Source organism: Lygodium microphyllum, chromosome 27 (assembly GCF_053477565.2).
Source record: "Lygodium microphyllum isolate KBCC chromosome 27, Lygodium_microphyllum_v1.1.10, whole genome shotgun sequence".
In the NCBI taxonomy this organism is placed as follows: Eukaryota; Viridiplantae; Streptophyta; class Polypodiopsida; order Schizaeales; family Lygodiaceae; genus Lygodium; species Lygodium microphyllum.
Window position 1 is genome coordinate 22,427,081 of NC_141161.1, and position 18,637 is coordinate 22,445,717.

An 18,637-nucleotide genomic window follows, 5' to 3' on the forward strand; every position below is an offset into this window, starting at 1 on the left:
CGTCTACACTTAGCATGTTGGTGGTCGTTATGACATTCACATGGCCACTAACTTATCACTTATTATATTTAGTTTGTTACACCTACCTGCAGCAGCTGGCAAAGATATAGTGTCATTCGATTAGTGTAGTCGGTTATGCACTATTTGACTTAGAAGGCCACTTTCCTTTATGTTGTATCTTATCTATACTTTGTGTACATTGTATAGTGTGTGGAAGGAGAAGAAAAAATCAGCAAGAAAATGTTTTGGTCTCCATCTCTATTATTGTGTTCTTGAGTGAGCTTCCTCTTGTGTATACAATGTGTGTTTGGCGTAGCATCTCAAGCAAGTCTCCCCACCACGTGATTCTTGACATGTGAGAGAGGTGAAGGAAGCATCACTTTGCATGCATCCAAGAGGAGAAGACAAGGTGCAAGTGCTGCAGAAGCTCTACTAAAATCAAGTGCTACGGAAGCTCTATTGAAATCAAGTTCCAAGAGGAGAAGAGAAGGTGCAAGTGCTGCGGAAGCTCTACTGAAATCAAGTTCCAAGAGGAGAGCCCTACACATATTGTGTAGGAGAAAAGAAGAGACTCCAGAAGGATCAAAAGGTGCCAACTTCCAAGTTGTGCAAGTGTTACCCGATTGTATCCTGTGCAAGGAACTGTGATCTTGTTCCCAAGATTTACAAGTAAGAACTAATTTATGAGTAACGGAGGAGCTTGCTCCTTGTTAATAATATAACTCCACAAGGGGGGGATTGCCCCATCTTCCAGTCCCTAGTGTGTTTTCAATCTCTCTCTCTCTCTCTCTCTCTCTCTCTCTCCATCTTTCTTTTCTCTCATCTGTTTTCTCTCTGTGCCAACATAATATTCACCATATATATTTTAAGTATATAAGAAAGTCGAGCGTATATCTCGGATCTTACGACATTTGGCCCCTATTTGATTGATTTTATGAGAGTTTTTATATGATTTCAGTGTGTTTGGGAAAGCATTACTCCACTTGATGCACCTTCGGTTATGTTTAACAAGATCCCAAGAGATAAGTTTGAGTCTAAATCCTTTGAAGTGTGTATTTGCTATTTTGCTTGGCCATATTATTTCCAAAGATGGCATTGTTGTTAACCCCAAAAAGGTTGCAACCATCATGTAGGTTAGAGTGTCAGATTCACCATCTATAGTTCTCCGATTATTGGGGCAAAGCTGGTGGCATGAGAATACCTGTGAGTCTTGGCACATTTAGATGTTTCCTTGAATCAAGAGGTACATGTGGCAATATCTATTTTTTAGTGGAATGAGGAGGCAAACCTAGCATTCCAATGCCTTAGGTTGTTATTGTCCCAAGCCCCAATCCTAATCCCACCATATTGGAAGAAATTGTTTCATATATTTGTTGATGTGTCTAATGTGGCTATTGGTAGTGTTGCCATGTAGGAGGATTCCAATGGGTGGTTTTAGTTAGTCTTCTATGCAACTTGGATATTATCCAATGCAACGAAGAATTACTCTATCATTGAAAGAGAGTGCCTTGGCACGATTTATTCCATAAAGAAAATTTGGCATTATTTATTAGCACATGCTTTTATTTTCCATGTGGATCACTCAACCTTGGTTTACTTGGTTAAGCAACAAAATATGACAAGAAGATTAGCAAGGTGGATTTTGTTGATATAAGAATTTGAGCACAAAGTGATACATCGACTAGGAGCTCAATATGTGATTTCTCACTTTCTTTTCCAACTAGATTCTAGAGAAGCACGAACAAGTGCCAATGATGATTTTCTAGATGCCAAGTTATTTGCAACAAAAGTGGATGCTGAAATACCTAATCCACCATGAATCTAGTATGAGGAAATGTTGACCTTCTTGGAGACCCTGGCCCATCTACAAAAGGATCAATGAAAACGACTGGCTCTTCGGAGCCAACATTTTGAGGCCATCATGGGCCAATTATATCACTGCACCCTATTTGAAGTGCTATAGAGAATGGTTTTACTAATGGAGCAATTCACAATTTATTTTGGTGCTAATGTGACCATTAAAAAAATCTAGTAGACCAGATTGTGATGGTCGATTATGCATGGCAATGCATGTAAGTGGGTCTAGTAATGCAATTCCTAGGTCAACCTAAGCCAAAAATCGCTTCCTGCTTCAACCAATCTTACCCTTGGAGCCCTTTCAAAAAAGGGGTCTAGACTTTGTTGGTTTGATCTCACTAGTGGTAGCATACACCAAAAACAAGTACTCTTGATGGCAATTGACTACTATATGAAATGGGTGGAAGCATGGGCTCTCTTAGACAACACTACCAAATTTGTTGCCAAATGATTATTTAAAGATATCTTCACTTAGTATGGTACCCCCCATAGAATTGGTTAGTGAAGATCAAGGTATGCATTTTATTAATAAGGTCGTCAAGGAACTTACGTCATTGTTTATCGCCTCGCCAATCTGCTCAACCCCCATAAGTCCAAAGCATGATACCTTAAAGTTCTTTGTGGAGGAGGCCCTATACCTGTATGCCAAGGCATTCAAAGTATCTTAAAATGTATCTTCTCTCTTCTTCTCTCCTTTTGCTCTTCATATTGCTTGGGCATATGTGTTCTACAACCGCCTCTTCGTGGAGGTAAAAAGTTGGTCCATTGGTTAGTTAGCACTAAAATAATGAGGGTAATGTGTGGCAAGCATTTTTCTTTACTCTTTTCCCCGCCTGCTATCATTGACCTAGCACTACATCTTCCAGCGCCTACTTTGCAAACTCCACTCATGCTGGATGTGGCTTAGTCTCAACCTAAGGATAGTGCCTCACAGAAGCCCTAACCCTCATTAGGACTTGATATCAAAGAGGCAAGAAGACTAAGACCTCAAAAAAACGAATTAGAAAGACCAAGAACCTGCCAAGTCAGCACCACAACACCATCACCAGCCCTAGGAAATCCAATCCCCAACTCACCTAAGAAGTGCACTCCTATTAATAGCCTCTTTGCCAAACTTGCCCTCCTCAAATCTCAAGGAGAAAAGCACCCAACGGGAGGAAAAACCCTCCCAAGTTACGAAGCGCATCACGACCACTCTGTCCACACTCACCAATCTAGATGGCACCTCCATTGCACCCACTCAATCTTTTGCTCTTCCTTTCTAGAAACTCGTCCTCATCCCTCTAGAGTTCAGTTGGGAAATGGCACACCATTCCCTTAACTTCATAAATGGGTTCTTGACTTGGTAGCAGCACCAACATCAGGAGCTCACCCAAGTGGCTTGCCTCAAGCAAGCCAATTCCACCCTCTCCAAATAGCTCCAGTAGAAGGATGCTGCCCTCCGCAAACACTGGCAAAGGCTAGAGAAATGTCAGCAAGTGCAACTGGTCTTTATAAATGATATCCAAAATAGATCACATTAGGTGGAGAAGAAAAATGCCTTCCGTCATGCACGTGTAGCAAGCAAGGATCAGTTAGAGGATCAACCCTACTCAATCTAGAGACCATCGAGAAACTCAAGCAGGATTATGAGAAGGAGTGGATTGACCACTAGGAAAAGCTAAAGTGTGAACTCTAGGCTATCATGTTGGCGGACCCTTGCTCCAAGCTACTGCCCCTCCCTGACAAACCAAATGAGGTGAACACTAATACCCAATCCACCCCTTCTTCCCAACAACAAATTATTGCCACTTCCCATGTCTACCAATAGTAAGCTGATACTTGCCATGTTCAAACTTGTAGTCCTACTCCACACTGAAATGCTCACTCTCAGAATCCTCTCAAATTAGTCGCCCAAGGATAAAAGGACAACAATAAAGTATCTCATGTCCTAGCCTTGAGGGGGTCACTCATGAATATATGTATGTATCATGTGAGTTCAAAAATAAAAGGCTTTAAATACACCATTTTTATATATTTTTAATATATAGAAGGATGTCATATAGAGGGGCTACTTATAGATTGAATAAAAAAGGGTTGTGTTTTATTAAAGAAAAATTCATAGATAGGGATATTTATAAATATACCTTGAATACACGTGATATAGAGGATATATATATAGTGAATCCCCTAAGGCCCTAGCCTCTAAGAAAAAGGAAGCAGATTGCCAAGGAAGAGCCCATCACCACCATAAGTGACGAGGATGTGTCACTAAAGGCTCTGGTTGCAAACTTCTTTGACTTCTCCACTAGCACTAGCTTCATCGATCTGAAGTGGTAGATGGTGGTGGAGTACTGCAAAGTGTTGGAGCCATGAAACACTGAGGTAGAGGAGCAAATTGAAGTCTTGCAAAAGGTAGTGCTAGATCTAAACCAAGACTAGAAGGCATAATCCAACCTTCTCTAGTAGTATATTCTAGAGAAAGAGCAGGCTAAGGTAGCCCAAGAAATGGAGGAGGCTAGCATTCCCCATCCATCAGCAGATCCAGACCTAGTTTTTCCTCCACCAAAATGCCACAAGAGTGCTCGCCTCTCACAAAGAGCTAAAGCTGAGAGAGAACTATGCAAGGATCAGGGAGAAGAACCCCCAAATCCTAATGATCTAGGCATGAATCAGAGAGGTAGAGATCCTAACCCTAATGATCCATCCTCCAAAGTCCCTTTCGCTCCCAATCAGGATATGAAGTTGGCAAACATTACCTAGCTTTAGGCCCACCTTGCCAAGTTTGAAAGCTTGTCTCTGAAATGTTGGCACTACATCCATGCACTCTTGAGAATTGAATCCCTACACAAATAAGAAATTGATGGCTTGTAGAGACCAACCTTGCTCGTGTCACATTTGAGCGTAATAAGCTCCAGCAACAAATCCAATTGCGAGCACTTTTCTTGAAAAATCTCGCAGCCTAGCTAATATGTCATAATGTGCCACAACCTTTACTCTAGACTTGTCTCGATTTCTAGCTATAATAATACCACTTGCAGCATAATCTGCTCCCTCTGCTATGACCCCAACCACCTGGTCCCACCCCGCATCTAGCCTCCACCACACCTCACCCCTTACTTCATCCCATTTGTCCTTAGGGTCTGGCTCCCATTGCTTTGCATCAGTAGCACCAGGTCCAAATCCAATAATTCGATGCTAACTATAGGTCTAAATCCAACACCACCTGCATCACCACTTGTATCAATTTCAAGTCCAACCCAACACCACTTGTAGTATAATCCGCTCCCTCTATTGCGAACCCAATCACCCGGTTCGGCAGTAACCCTACCTTTGGCCTCCACCATATCCTAATCCACTCCACTTCTTCTCTGAGTTTGTCTCCCATTGGCCCGGATCAACACCATGTCAAATCCCATTGTCTGAGTGTATCATCTTTGTCTCCATTATTTTGGCTATGTCTCTCTTCTTACTTCAGACCATATTAACTGTAGGTTAGGATGTTGATGTCCACCTGTGTCAGTTGTGAGTATGATTGCACTTTGTAGTGTGGTGGTGATGCTTGGACCCAATCATCATGTTTCTCAATCAACACAACCATTTATTGAATTGAGCCAAAGTTCAACACTCCTACTTGGCATATTTTAAAAAAGAGGAACAAACAATACGATGTTAACCCAAGAAAATTTTGCAGTCTCGCATGCCAATTATAACCTGGCCTTATGTCGACTTTTTTAAATGCTGACTAATGCTCCATGCAACACACTTCTATTGCTAAGAGGTTGATTAGATCATGAGGGGAATAACACAATGTATTTTTGTACTTTCCCAATGTTTAATAAAAGTATTGACTTCTGCTACATTGTTATTATCATTAAATAGCTTCAACACTCCTACTTGGCATACTTTGAAATAGAATAACAAATAATAGGATTTTAACCTAGCATTTTGTAGTCTCACATGTCAATTATAACTTAACCTTCTAGCGACTTTTTTTGGATGAAAACAAATGCTCAGTGCAACACACTTCTGGTATTCCTAAGAAGTTGATTAGATAATTGCTTATTGAAAGTCTTGACTACTTGGGCATATAAGAAAGTTTAGATGTAAGACTGCATTGCTATTATCACTAAATATCTTCACAATGCTATGACAAGTCACTTTTTCAACAAGGTTGATTGCCACATTGACTTTTAGAAAGAAAGAAGCTGCAATTGGATATAGCTAGTTGGGCATACGCATATTCATGTTCCCTCGAATGGATTATGTGATGATGATTTATGGACAACCTTTAGGAATCACATTTTGTTTAGCAACAAACATAAAATTTACTATTTCCATTATCATGGTTCAGCTGTGATATTTAGGCAATGTAAATAGTTTCCGATTTTCTAAGGCATGTGCCATTAACACTAATATAGCATGTGGGACTCACACAAGTTTTTAACGAGGGATGTGTATACATTGTACTAGAAAAGATTGATTGGTATGATCACTTGAACTTGTCCATAGGAGAGTGACGTGGGCTAAAAGAGGTTATTGTTTGTTCTCTGTGTGAAAGCATAGTCTAGTAACTCTACAACTCATGTACATTGATCATCACGTATATGTATGTACCTTCATTCGCTATATAAATGAAAAATGTAAGTAAAAGCCTTCAAAATTGGATAAGTAAAAAGCCTTAACCACAAGCTCTTAAGGGATTTTTGAATGAAATTACATGAAAAACATGTTTAGCTGGAGATATAAAAACTTTTAAATTAGAAGGCTTGGGAGTATTTTGGAAAAGTGGTTTTGGCAACAAACAAGAAACATTTGATCTACTCACATGCCACCGCTTGTCGAATTTTGTTGTTATCTATTTGAAATTTACAAAAAAGTCCATTATGGCGACTTGTACTTAACATTTCAAGCATGCTCACTAGACTCCGATTAGATTGGATACACCCTCCAAACTTGTATTGTGCCTACAACTAGTTATTTGAAATCAAACTTGTGTGACCTTGAATGAAAACTCACAACCCTAGAAGCACCCGAAAAGCAGTTGTTAGTACTTGAGTCATGGGAAACCTCGAGACCACCTAGAACTAGCAAACTTGACATGACCCAAAAGTAGTTTATTGATTCATGAGTCACGTGAAACCTCAAAACCACCCAAGACTAGGAACCTTGAAACTAACCAAAGCCACTTGCATGTATGTTTGTTGTGTGAACATCTCCTCAGCAAGGTTGAAAGAAAACAATGTTTCACATCGGGCATAAAATCCTTCAAACTCGATGATTTGTAGGGTTTCTTCCCCCTTAGGTTTTTCAAAGTTTTTGGGTCCTATGACAACTACAGTGGCCCTAGGTTTCAAAGATTGAAAAAACATGATCTTCTAAGGTTTCAAAGGTTAGCTTTCCACATTCAAACACTCACGAGACCTTGGGCTCTTTTGGGACCCGTCTTGAGGAGCCTCTCGCCAGGGTCGGACATAGTCCTTAACAATGTGCTTTCAAAACAATTGAGAGGATAATGTGTATTGAGACATTTGTGGCCTTATTATTATAAGAGACGTCATTCCTAGGTCGTGCAGGGCCCCGGGGGGCCAATGTTTATAAATGCACGTGAGCTTCTGTGGGCTGATGGTTATAAAGGCGAGTGGGTTATGTGGGTGCCTCACAGAGCCCCTCAGAGCTCCATCTACGCGCTACCTGTCTCTCACTCTCTCTCATTTGACAAACATGTCTGAGCGTGTGTGACATGATCCCATGTACACAAGAAGTACCGATATCAATTTCCCCCCACTATATACATTCGTAGGGAAACCTTGTTCAGGTAAAGAAGTTCAAACAGAGAGAGACAGAGAGAGAGAGAGAGAGAGAGAGGGCCATCTTCCACTGAGGCCTCAGATTTGAAGCCTGTGTTACCGGAGGGCTGAGTTTGCTTGAAGCTTGCAGCACCTCTGTTTCTGCTACATATATATATACATAGAGAGAGAGACAGAGAGAGAGAGATTTGTGTTTTCTGTTTCTTCCAATGGAGGATGCAGGAGAGCGATTCCGTTGTTCTATTTGCTTGTGAGTATATCCCCTCCCCCCTCTCTCTCAAACCCTCCCACCCTTTCTCTTCTTCTTCTTCTTCTTCGTCCTTGCTTTTCTTCGTTTGTGTCTCGTAAGTACACCGTCATCCATACTTCCTCTGTTCTAACGCACCTTCATATTTCCTATGTTGTTTCGTATTGCAGGGACCTGGTTTTCAAACCAGTTGTTCAACGTGAGTAAGCCCCCTCTGGTTCACACACACACACACACACGCACACGCACACACACACGCACACACGCACGCACGCATGCACGCACGCACTCACTCGCGTCCACAGGTTGCACCTGTGCTTTCTCCTCTCAGAATTGCTCAATCCTTATGCCCGATCGGCATTGCCATTGATTTTCCTCATCCTTCCCTTTCCTATTTTTGCAGCATGTGGCCATATCTTCTGCTTCTGGTGTGCCCAACAGACAATGGACAATAGAAGACAGTCTCAATGCCCCACTTGCAGAAGACCTTACAGGCATTTTCCGCGAGTCTGTGTGCAGCTTCATCATTTTCTGATGAAGGCTGTGCCGGAGCAGTACAGAGAGAGAGCAAACGAGATTGCAGGTACGCTGACGAAATATAGGGAACCTAAAAGATTTGCTGTAAGGAACAAATTGGGTCATGAAATGGAGCAGAGAATGTTGTAACTAGGCATGGTTCAATACTCTTATGTCTCATTCTGATTGTCCTGAATGATGTGGGTCACAATAGTTAATAGCTGTGCTCTCCCTAAAGCTTGGATATTGCTTTTGCAGCTCTGGAGCAAAACAGAATGATCTATTCACCACACATCCCCGATTCACCTCGCACTATAGGAAGCCCTCGCAAAATGCAACCTGCACAGCGGCTCTCTTCACCAAGCCAAGAGAAGGTGCTATTCCAGGAATGTGTAGGCTCAACAGTGAAGCTTGACACCGCTGATGCAGACTTGAAGCACTTTGAAACCCTTGAGGCAGCACATGAAGCTCACGAGCTAGCATTGAATGAAGAAATTGAGACGGGAGATGAGTCTAGTGGAGTGACTGTAGAAGACTTCCTTTGCACTTGTTGCAATCAGTTGCTTTACCGGCCAGTGGTTCTCAATTGTGGCCAAGGTAGATTGCTTGTGCTGAGTATGTGTAACTCTGTTTCAAATTTCCAAGTCATTGTTCACCCATCTCAAGCCTTCAAATACATGAGTTTGAAGTTGGATGACTGCGATGCATGTAGGTATGTATGCACGTATGGCTAAGACATGTATGTGCCCATGCATGAATGCACACGCACGCACACATATTCATTCTGCACATGTGCGTTTTCACAGCAAAAGTAAAGTTTGTGTAGTGAGAGGAAGGGAGAGGATTGAAGTTTACAATCTGCACTTGCGAGAGGAAGGGTAATTAACAGTTTCTCAATCTGCACTCTGCAGCTTTCTGTGAGTTTTGTGTAAAGAAGTTGGGATCCTCATTGCTCAATTGTCCATCCTGTGGGAGTGCTCATCCAGACACATCATTGTATGTGTGCCTTGAACTTCAGAACTATCTAGAGAACACGTTTCCAGTACAATACCAGGAAAGAAAGGAGCAAACCTGCAGGCTCACTGTTTCAAATGCAGATAAGATGCAGCAGGGCAGTGAAGGTGTGATCATGCTAAGTTTTCTTTGTCGAATCATATTTAGGGTGTGGTAATTGACTTGAAGGATAGGATACTATGTTTTGGCTGTGCATGTATAGTAGTTGTTAATTGTTATTGATGCTGCTTATTAGATCAGGCAAGCAAGGCAAATTGACATTGCATCTGTACTGCAGATCACTCTCAGCCAAACGAAGAGATAGATGATGATGATGAGTCAAAGCATTATTACAACATTGTTCACCATCGAGTTGGCTGTGATGGCTGTGGGGTAAGTGGCTGTATTCTAGCAGCTCAAACACAGTTGACATAACTATGAAAGCTTGTTTGGAGGCAGTAAAAGCTGCATGATGCTTTATGGTACATTGTGAGGTAAGGTTGTGGTATGGCAAGCATGTTATTCTATAGCTTGAACATATGATTCTTGTGTGTCGTTTGTGCAACACAACTTGTGGTATGACTTATATCTATGCTTGGTTGCCTGAAATTTTCATGGAATATGGCACAACCATGATCATATAAGAGGCCTGCAAAAACATGTGCATCCTCATTGACATGCTTGGTTGCCTGAAATTTTCATGGAATATGGCACAACCATGATCATATAAGAGGCCTGCAAAAACATGTGCATCCTCATTGACATAGGTTAATTTAGTTAACTGATAATCATGTTTTGTTCAATGGTGGATGATCAATATTCTGGGGAAGTGTTTCTCCAGATTAATTTGAAATTTGAAGCAAAAGTTTTTTCTTTTTGGGGGGGGGGGGGGTGGGGCGGGGGGGGAGAGGGAGAGAGAGAGAGTGAGAGAGAGACTTAATATCTATGCACATGGGTCTGTACCAGGTATCACCCTGTGATAGAGTGAGAAGGTTGACTGTTTGGTTGTTACTGATGGAGTTAGAAGGTCGTTTTTTTCTTTGCCGTGTGTGGTGTACTATGCCTCCAGTGGGCTGACTGTTTTCATATGGATTGCAGATGTTCCCAATCGTCGGAGTGCGTTACAAGTGCAGGGATTGCATGGAGAAAGTGGGTTTCGATTTGTGTGGGAAGTGCCATAGGAAGAGTTCATCATCATCACCATCATCATCATCATCATCATCAAGATGCATAGATGGGCGATTCAATCAGCAGCATGGACCTGACCATCAGATGGAGAAGGTGGATATTAATGCAGGGGGGCTCCTCCATCACCCGAGTGGCTTGCCAATTGTCTTCGACCTGCAGTCTAACACTCTGGTCCAACGGCGGCCGCAGCTTCAACGGCACCGCATGATGGCTGACCTGGACGACTACATTGATGCCCTCGTGTGTTGAGGTTCTGTCTGAGCATCATTTTTACTGACTTGATATCATATGTATGGGGCAGTGAGTTCCAATGCCAGTGGCCACAGCTCCAACAGTAGCACATGATGGTCGACCTACACATTGACTCCATCTTGCATTGAGACTCTCTCTGGCATCGCGTTAAATGCACATGTATGTGTAATTGAGGTCCAATGGTGGGCGCAGCTTCAACAGCAGCACATGATGGCTAACCTGGATGAGTACATTGACTTCCTCTTGTGTTGACATGCTGACCTGGATGAGTGCATCTGACTCTTGTGGAGGCTCTCTCTGGGCATCATTTTAAACACTCCCTCATCCGACTCCAAATGTATGTACTTATGTGCCATTGAGAGGGAAAATGCCCATCCATTTTCAACACTTCTTGTGAATGCATATATGCCATTGAGATGGAAAGTGCTTATCAACTTTTAACATTTCTTTTCCAACTTGAAGATATGTATTTTTTGAGAGAGAGAGAGAGAGAGAGAGAGAGAGAGAGAGAGAGAGTGTGTGAGTGAGTGATCCATTATCAAACACTTGTTATGTTTGCATGTATAGCATTGACAGTGAAAGTGCTTATCACTTTTCAATATTTCTTTTGGAATCTGAAATGGGCTGTGAGGTGTGGGGGACTGGTAAATGGACTGTCATCCTGTAATTCTATCCAACACGACTTGTGCAACTCTGTCTCACTTGTATCTACCATGGCTCTTAGCTTTAATGTGTTGGACCCACTGTACAAGTGTAGGGCTTTTCATGGGTCCTGCAATGGGAACTCCTAGAGCAATTGTATTTTGCTTATGCTCCATGGTAATCTTCCTTGCTTTGCCATAGGTGGAGTTTTTGTTAAAAATGGGAATTGACTATTGAAAGTATTTATTGTGTTGTGTGCACCCGAGGACCAAGCATTAGATAATAGGAAGAATGCTACACTCCATGCTCAAGAAAGTGAGAATTTTGTAGTAGTTTGGGGGATGTATTGATCTTTCTTGGGGGCAATGGGCTACTAGTGTCTCTAGCACTAGGCTACCATTGTAGAGATCGGTTTAATAAAACATCCGTCAAGCATTGATAATCCTCTAGGGACTAGAATCTAGTGGCATCCAAGGATGCACCATTAGCACACCTTTTGAGGTTGAGAGGTTTCCTGCAACAATTGATATCCTTCAATGGAGGTAGAGCTCTCGAGGATGGCATGCCTCGATCAGATGAGACTATTCCGTGTGATTGTAGCATGTTGAATGTGCTACCAAGGTCTAAAACAGTACTTGGAAAATATTGTTGTATAGATGCACTCAAGCTATTTTTCCCTCAAGTTTCCATGCCAGGAGATACAAGGGATACCTTGTTATACTCATGATGTCATGATGCCTTAGCAATCAAATGATTGCTTAACATTCGTGAAAAGCTAGTTATCAAGCTTGTTTGCAATTTTTTCTACATATTCACCGAAGGTTAAGTTTGGTGTTTCCAGACCAAGGAGATTGTTTCCAAAGCCCATGTGACACAACAGGAGAAAGAGAGACTAAATATAAAAGAAAAGGTAAGAAAGGAAAGGAAAAAAGATAGGGTGGATGACAGTTTCAAGAAAAAGGACGGTAGGAGAATGTATATTTTTTCTCCTAATTGATATTGATATATTCATTATGAGGCCTCTCTCTCTCTCTCTCTCTCTCTCTCTCTCAATATTGGATTGATAGTCCATCCATCCACCACTCTTGCATGATATGGCTTTTCTTGTTACTATAACTCTTCATCTTAATGCTATGGATTTCCCTTGCCATAGAGCTTCGATCCATAGCTCGGAGTCAAAGGCATGCCAACTCTTCAGCTTGCTGTTGTCGTCATCCCTCTCCATGGAGCTTTGATGCATAGCTTGCAATCAACAGCATTCCGACAGAGATGTTGGAGCAATTATGGTGAAACACATGCCATAAGCACGAGCCATGATTCATGTGGGAGTGGGCGCATTGAAGTGCATGAGGGGGCGGAGGCAAAGTACACTACCATAGAGTTTATTGGCCAGGACAAGTTAGGCCTGATGTTAGAGAGCTCTGCTATGCTCACAGACAAGCGGTACAACGTGGTGGCCATGAAACTCTGAATGCGCAACTGCATGGCTGCCTGCTTCCTGCAAGTCATCAATGAGACCTCCAAAGGGCTCCTCCGAGACATCCAAAAGCTTGGCTGCATCAAAGACTCCTTCTATAATACGCTTAGAAGCAATCGATGCCTCCATCGAGGCACCTCCAAATTTGCCTACACTGTCGATGCCACGAGCATCACGCAGGCCGAGCACCACCTCCAGCACGCGATGTTCATAGATTGCAACTAGGCGAGGGGAGATCCGGGAGCCTGCCTTGCAAGACGAGCAATAGTAAGCTAGACACAGGAGGTCAGATGCCATTGACTCTCTATCTCTATCCCACACAACCGTAAGAGCCTCAATGCATGCATAATATTTGACGAGCAAGTACGACCATTCAGACACACCTCTCTCTCTCTCTCTCTAATGTCTAACCATTCCCTAGAGGATACATTACTCTTACAGGTCAAAGGATTGTATTAATCTTTTGCCAAGTTTTCTTTGAAAGTTTAATGATCATAACATACTTCTATTATTATCAATTTATTTTCAAAGTTCAAACAATTTTAGGCCGGCTAGATCTTACATGGCCACGCATTCATGGTCCCAAACTTGATTCTAGAAAAAAATTCAATATTAATAGGTAGACCATACACATGAAAATTTTCATATGTTGAGTGCTACAGAGAGGCATAGCTTGCAAGGTACATATGAAGTGCAATAGATCCTTAAAGGATCAAGACAACTTATATTATGTGATAATACAATTGTTTATGCAAGGAAACAATGCTCCTGATTCCATGATTGTGATTGGACCATATTACTTAGCTTACACATATCTTTTACAATGTAGCAACACAGGCTCCCCTCGCCCCCCAACCTCCAACTCCAAATTCTCAATCTAAAAATTTAGTTAAAAAATAATTCTACTTAACAAGATGGACTCATTTATATTTTAGTCATAGCAAACCATCGTAAATAGAATAAAGGGTGTCCTTTTTAAGAGTGAAGAGGACCACATATATTTGTAGGAATACATGCATGATTTTGCATGGCCATCCAATATGGAGGTGAATCACTATCAGGATACATGTTATAATTTCACATGGCCATCTATATGGAGGGGAATCATTTTTTCATGAGTAGTAATAGCTTGACAAAAGGAGGGTGTCACTCAACAGAGGATCCTAAAGAGGTGTCAAAGAAAAGCCACTCATTTTAGTATAGGAGTGGCTCATAGTCATAATAGCTTGCCGATAATTTAGAAAAAGGGAGCCTGATATTACTCTCCTTTGCACCCTAGCCACATGGAAAGCTTTGGGGATGGGTTAGAGTTATATGTGAAGTCTTTATGGCTAACAATACTCTTATTGTGCAAATGGTGACTTAGAATACATAACACATCAGTTTTAGATCCTCTTTTCTCATTGACACGAGAACCTCTTGTTTTTTGATAGTTATGCAATGAACTCATGATTTGATTTTGAAGTTCTCTTTGTTGAGTGATAATCATGGATAGATTTTGACAACCATGATCGTGGATTTGATTGATACTTAGATGGAGTTCCCTAAACATGGTGTGTACATTAGGCCTTATGAATTAGCCTTGATTGTGGGGTATTCTTATTAAAAAAATGCTTCGGTGAGAATGCTCATTATAATTGGAGACATGTATAGCCTACATGCTTACCATCTTGGATCGAAAAAGTCTCATGCATACACAACTTAGACAATGATTTGAGATTGACCACCATATATTGTAATGAAATGGAAAACTGACATAAGTTGAGGCCTCACCTTGGCCCATTGGAACAACTCAAGGAAAACCAAACCCTAAATGTTATGCCTTGGGATTTTTTAGTAGAGGAATGTGGACATGTTCTTAAGGTTTGGCATAATGTGGTTGAAGTATTCTTTGGTTTCAACGTTCATGAGAAGAAAATGTTAAATCTGTGTCTAGTGTCATGTTTGACCTATCATTGATTCAATCATTCCATGGGCTACCATTGATGGCTTTCAACTAGCCTCTTTGAAGGTTCATTTGTGCTTTTTGTTGGGTCTATTTTGGGTGTTGTTTATGGCTCACATAAAATCAACGTTATAATTTATGGTTTGACCTTCATATTTGGTAGCCCCCACAACCTACAATACATCAATTATCAGCCTTCGTTCTAGAGTGTGACAACCATATGTAATCCATATGTAATAATGTGCCTCATCTCTTTCCAATAATTATTTCTTCTTTCTATTGTTCATATAGAAGGCATAACTTATCTAACTTAGACCATGGTAACAAACTAAAGAAAACATTGTGTCACCTTTAAGAGTGTTGTTAGGATGCGGTCCAATCAACTCAAGCTTTAGTAACTTGTCAAAATAGCCGGTTATGATAGCTACATAATATTACTATATGGAACATTCTTGAAAAATTGGATGTGATTTGGTGATAATGTCTTCAAGTGAAAAGGTAACTCATCACATATTGTTGTATACTTCCACATAAACATTTATATGTATGTTTACTTTTTCTCTTGAGAAAGAGCATATTAGATTGATAAAACCTAAAGTTTGTGCCAAATTTTCAAATAATAGGTGATTGCAATGATTTTGGTGGCCCAAACATGGCCATATTTTTTGTCTAATTTGTTTGAGTGCCCATATTTCTATCCTAAAAGGCAAAGATTCACCTAAAAGAAAAACATTGGTTGCTTAATAAATCTCAAGTTTCAATTAAATTAATTCAATCATCACCACCTAACATGTTTTGCATACAACTAACATTTAACTATGTCATCTTTTATTGCACCCATGTAGAAATTGATATTTGGAGTTTAAATGCTCAACAAAGCACTATAATTTTGTCTTCTAGACATTTTGTTATTATCCCTTATGGGAGCTACAATAGTCTTTCTTACAATGGATTATATATAAGTTACTTTTGGCATTTAAAATGATTGATATTAAGAGTTGGCGTATTCTAAAAAAGATGAAAACACCCTCCTAATTTGAGATGAAATGTGTAGATTAAGAATTATTGCACATTCAATTAGCAAGTGAATGAGAATATATTAACTTATCATTTCTATTGAAACATCAATTTTTGGCAAAAGGTGATGCGAAGGTTTTGACCATTACTTTGGTGGATTAAGGTTTCCTTTAGGTGGCTCATTATTACCACCTATCATGTTTTGCATACAACCGACACTTAACTATGTTATCATTTAGTGCACCCACCTAGAAATTGATGTTTGGAGTTGGTGTATTTTGGAAATGGTGAAAACACCCCCCTATCATGGCAATGAAAGCATATTTTAAGGATTGGTGCCATTCAGTTTTTAAGAGACTTGGCACTTTTTAAGAGACATTGAGTTTTGGCAAAAAGTGATGGGCACTTTTTGAAAATATCAATGATGTGGATTAAGGTTTCCCATGGGTGGCCCATTCTGATAACTAGACCATAGGGAAAAGTCAGTTAATTATTTTGAAAAGATGTCTTCTTCTTCTTCTTCTTCTTCTAGAAGCCTTGGGCACATTTCTTTCCAAAATGTTGGAGTATATGGCATTGCGAGTCACATTCCTTTGAGGAAGTCGATATTTTGATTTTATCGACACTTAACAAATTTAGGCATCTATTGCCCCTAAATATTCCATGCCAAAAATCATTTGTTTAAATACACACGCACATGTGTCTTTGCCATTTTTATTAATGCATGCGTTTTTACCATTTTTTCTCCAAAATAAAAATCACATTTCCCATGTTTGTTTTCCAAGTTTTCCTTTTTTGAGAGAGCTTCATAGATGTCTGTAGCTTATGATATTGACAGTCCATTATTCACCCACCCATCCCACCAATAGAGCTGTCGCTTGTTGTAGGTAAATCCTTTGCAGTTAGTTCCTTCATGGTTGATTGATTGTCTAACCATGGTACTAGCATGGAGATTAGTGTGTCCCATTCCCATGTTTCAAAGCATTTATGAATCACTTATAGGAATCACATTATGTTTGGCAACAAACATACAATTTACTATTTCCATGATCACGGATTAGTTGTGATATCTAGGCAGGCCTAAATAGTTTCCCATTTTCTAAGGCGTGTGGCACTCAAACTAATATAGAGTGTGGGACGTATATAGGTTTTTAATGAGGGATGTGTATACATACCCTTGTATGAGAAAAGATGGATGGGTGTGATCCCTTAAACTTGGCCATAGGAGAGGAACATGGGTTAGAAGAGGTTACCATTTGTTCTCCATGTGCAAGCATAGTCTAGCAACTTTGCAACTCACATACATTGATCACCACACATGTGTATGTACCTTCATTCACTATATTAAGGAAAAATATAAGCAAAAGACTTCAAATTTACATAAATAAAAAGCTTTAATTACAAGTCCTTGAGGGATCCTTGAAAATTTTGCATGAAAAACATGTTTAGTTGGAGATACAAAAGCTTTTAAATTAGAAGGATTGGACATATTTTGACAATGTGGTCTTGGCATAAAACAAGAAACACAAGTGTTCCTTGTGCGCTTCACACAAGCCAAACGCTAGGCTGCTTTGTAGCAATGCTGTAAAGCAGTATGGCAAGGGAAGTGCTTCTTTTCCACACACTATATTTCACTTTCTCATCTTTTGTAGTAGAAAAGCGCGAGGCTGCTTTATGGTAGCTTATTGCATGAAGCTACTATGAATAACATTGTGAGAGAAATAAACTTACCATTCACTTGTATTATTTGTTGGCCATGCAAATTGTTGCCTCTTTTGCTTATGCTCTCTCTCTCTCTCTCTCTCTCTCTCTCTCTCTCTCTCTCTCTCTCTCTCTCTCTCTCTCTCTCTCTCTCTCTCTACAATTTCAAAGTGTTGCAATATATAGTCACATTAGAGTGCAATGTTGCCACGAAATGGCCTGTCTCCCCTTATTTCTTCCCCTTTGCCCCCCTTGCCCATTGTATATTACTTTTCTCAATTTCTTTCTCTTATATTTCTTGTTACTTTTTATTTCTCTCTCTCTCTCTCTCTCTCTCTCTCTCTCTCTCTCTCTCTCTCTCTCTCTCTCTCTATTTATACCAATCTTTGTCTCTCTTTATCTCTCTCCCTACCCTTTTTAACCCGCAGAGACACTCTCATGGATCTTGACAAATACCCATTTATATGCTCCACAAGAAATGGGAGAGATTGCAGATACACTCTAGGATCTTGACAAATACCATTTATACGCTCCACAGGAGACAGACGGGAGAGATTGCAATGCAACTTTGAGAAGATGAGGAACCTCAAAACAGTGAAGGCTAGCAAGCTTGCGAAGCCACTAGCACATATGTTTTGTCGTGTGAACACCTCCTGTGAGATGTCAAGAGAAAACATTGTGTGATAGAGGGCATAAAATCCTTCAAACTTGATGATTTGTAGGTTTCTTTAAACCTCAGGGAATTTCAAAGTTATTGGGGTACGATGGCGCTAGGTTTCAAAGATTGGAAAAGGCCTTAGCGTCAAGGGTTTCAAAGGTTAGGGTTTCACATTCAAACTTGAAACAACTCACCTGACGGTTGACCTTGGAAGTTGGGGTCTTTTGCGAGCCGTCTTGAGGGGCCTAGTCAGGGAAGTTGTGTCTTGTCACTTGCGTACCGTCACCCGTGTGCCTTGGCGGGGGGGTATAGAGGCAAGTTGGTGGGCGTATGGTGATGAAGGCTAGTTGCCTTA

At 40.6% G+C, this 18,637-nt stretch overlaps 1 protein-coding gene across 1 annotated transcript; it reads left to right on the top strand.

The window, feature by feature from the left end:
* Window positions 1-7,482: 7,482 nt before the first annotated feature.
* LOC148012126 (E3 ubiquitin-protein ligase PRT1-like) lies at window positions 7,483-11,297 on the top strand. Its single transcript, XM_087668971.1, has 7 exons — window positions 7,483-7,896; window positions 8,064-8,092; window positions 8,297-8,476; window positions 8,668-9,006; window positions 9,321-9,530; window positions 9,701-9,795; window positions 10,501-11,297. The coding sequence occupies exons 1-7, from the start codon at window positions 7,856-7,858 to the stop codon at window positions 10,837-10,839; spliced, it is 1,233 nt and encodes a 410-aa protein (XP_087525097.1). The 5' UTR covers window positions 7,483-7,855; the 3' UTR covers window positions 10,840-11,297.
* Window positions 11,298-18,637: the final 7,340 nt, after the last annotated feature.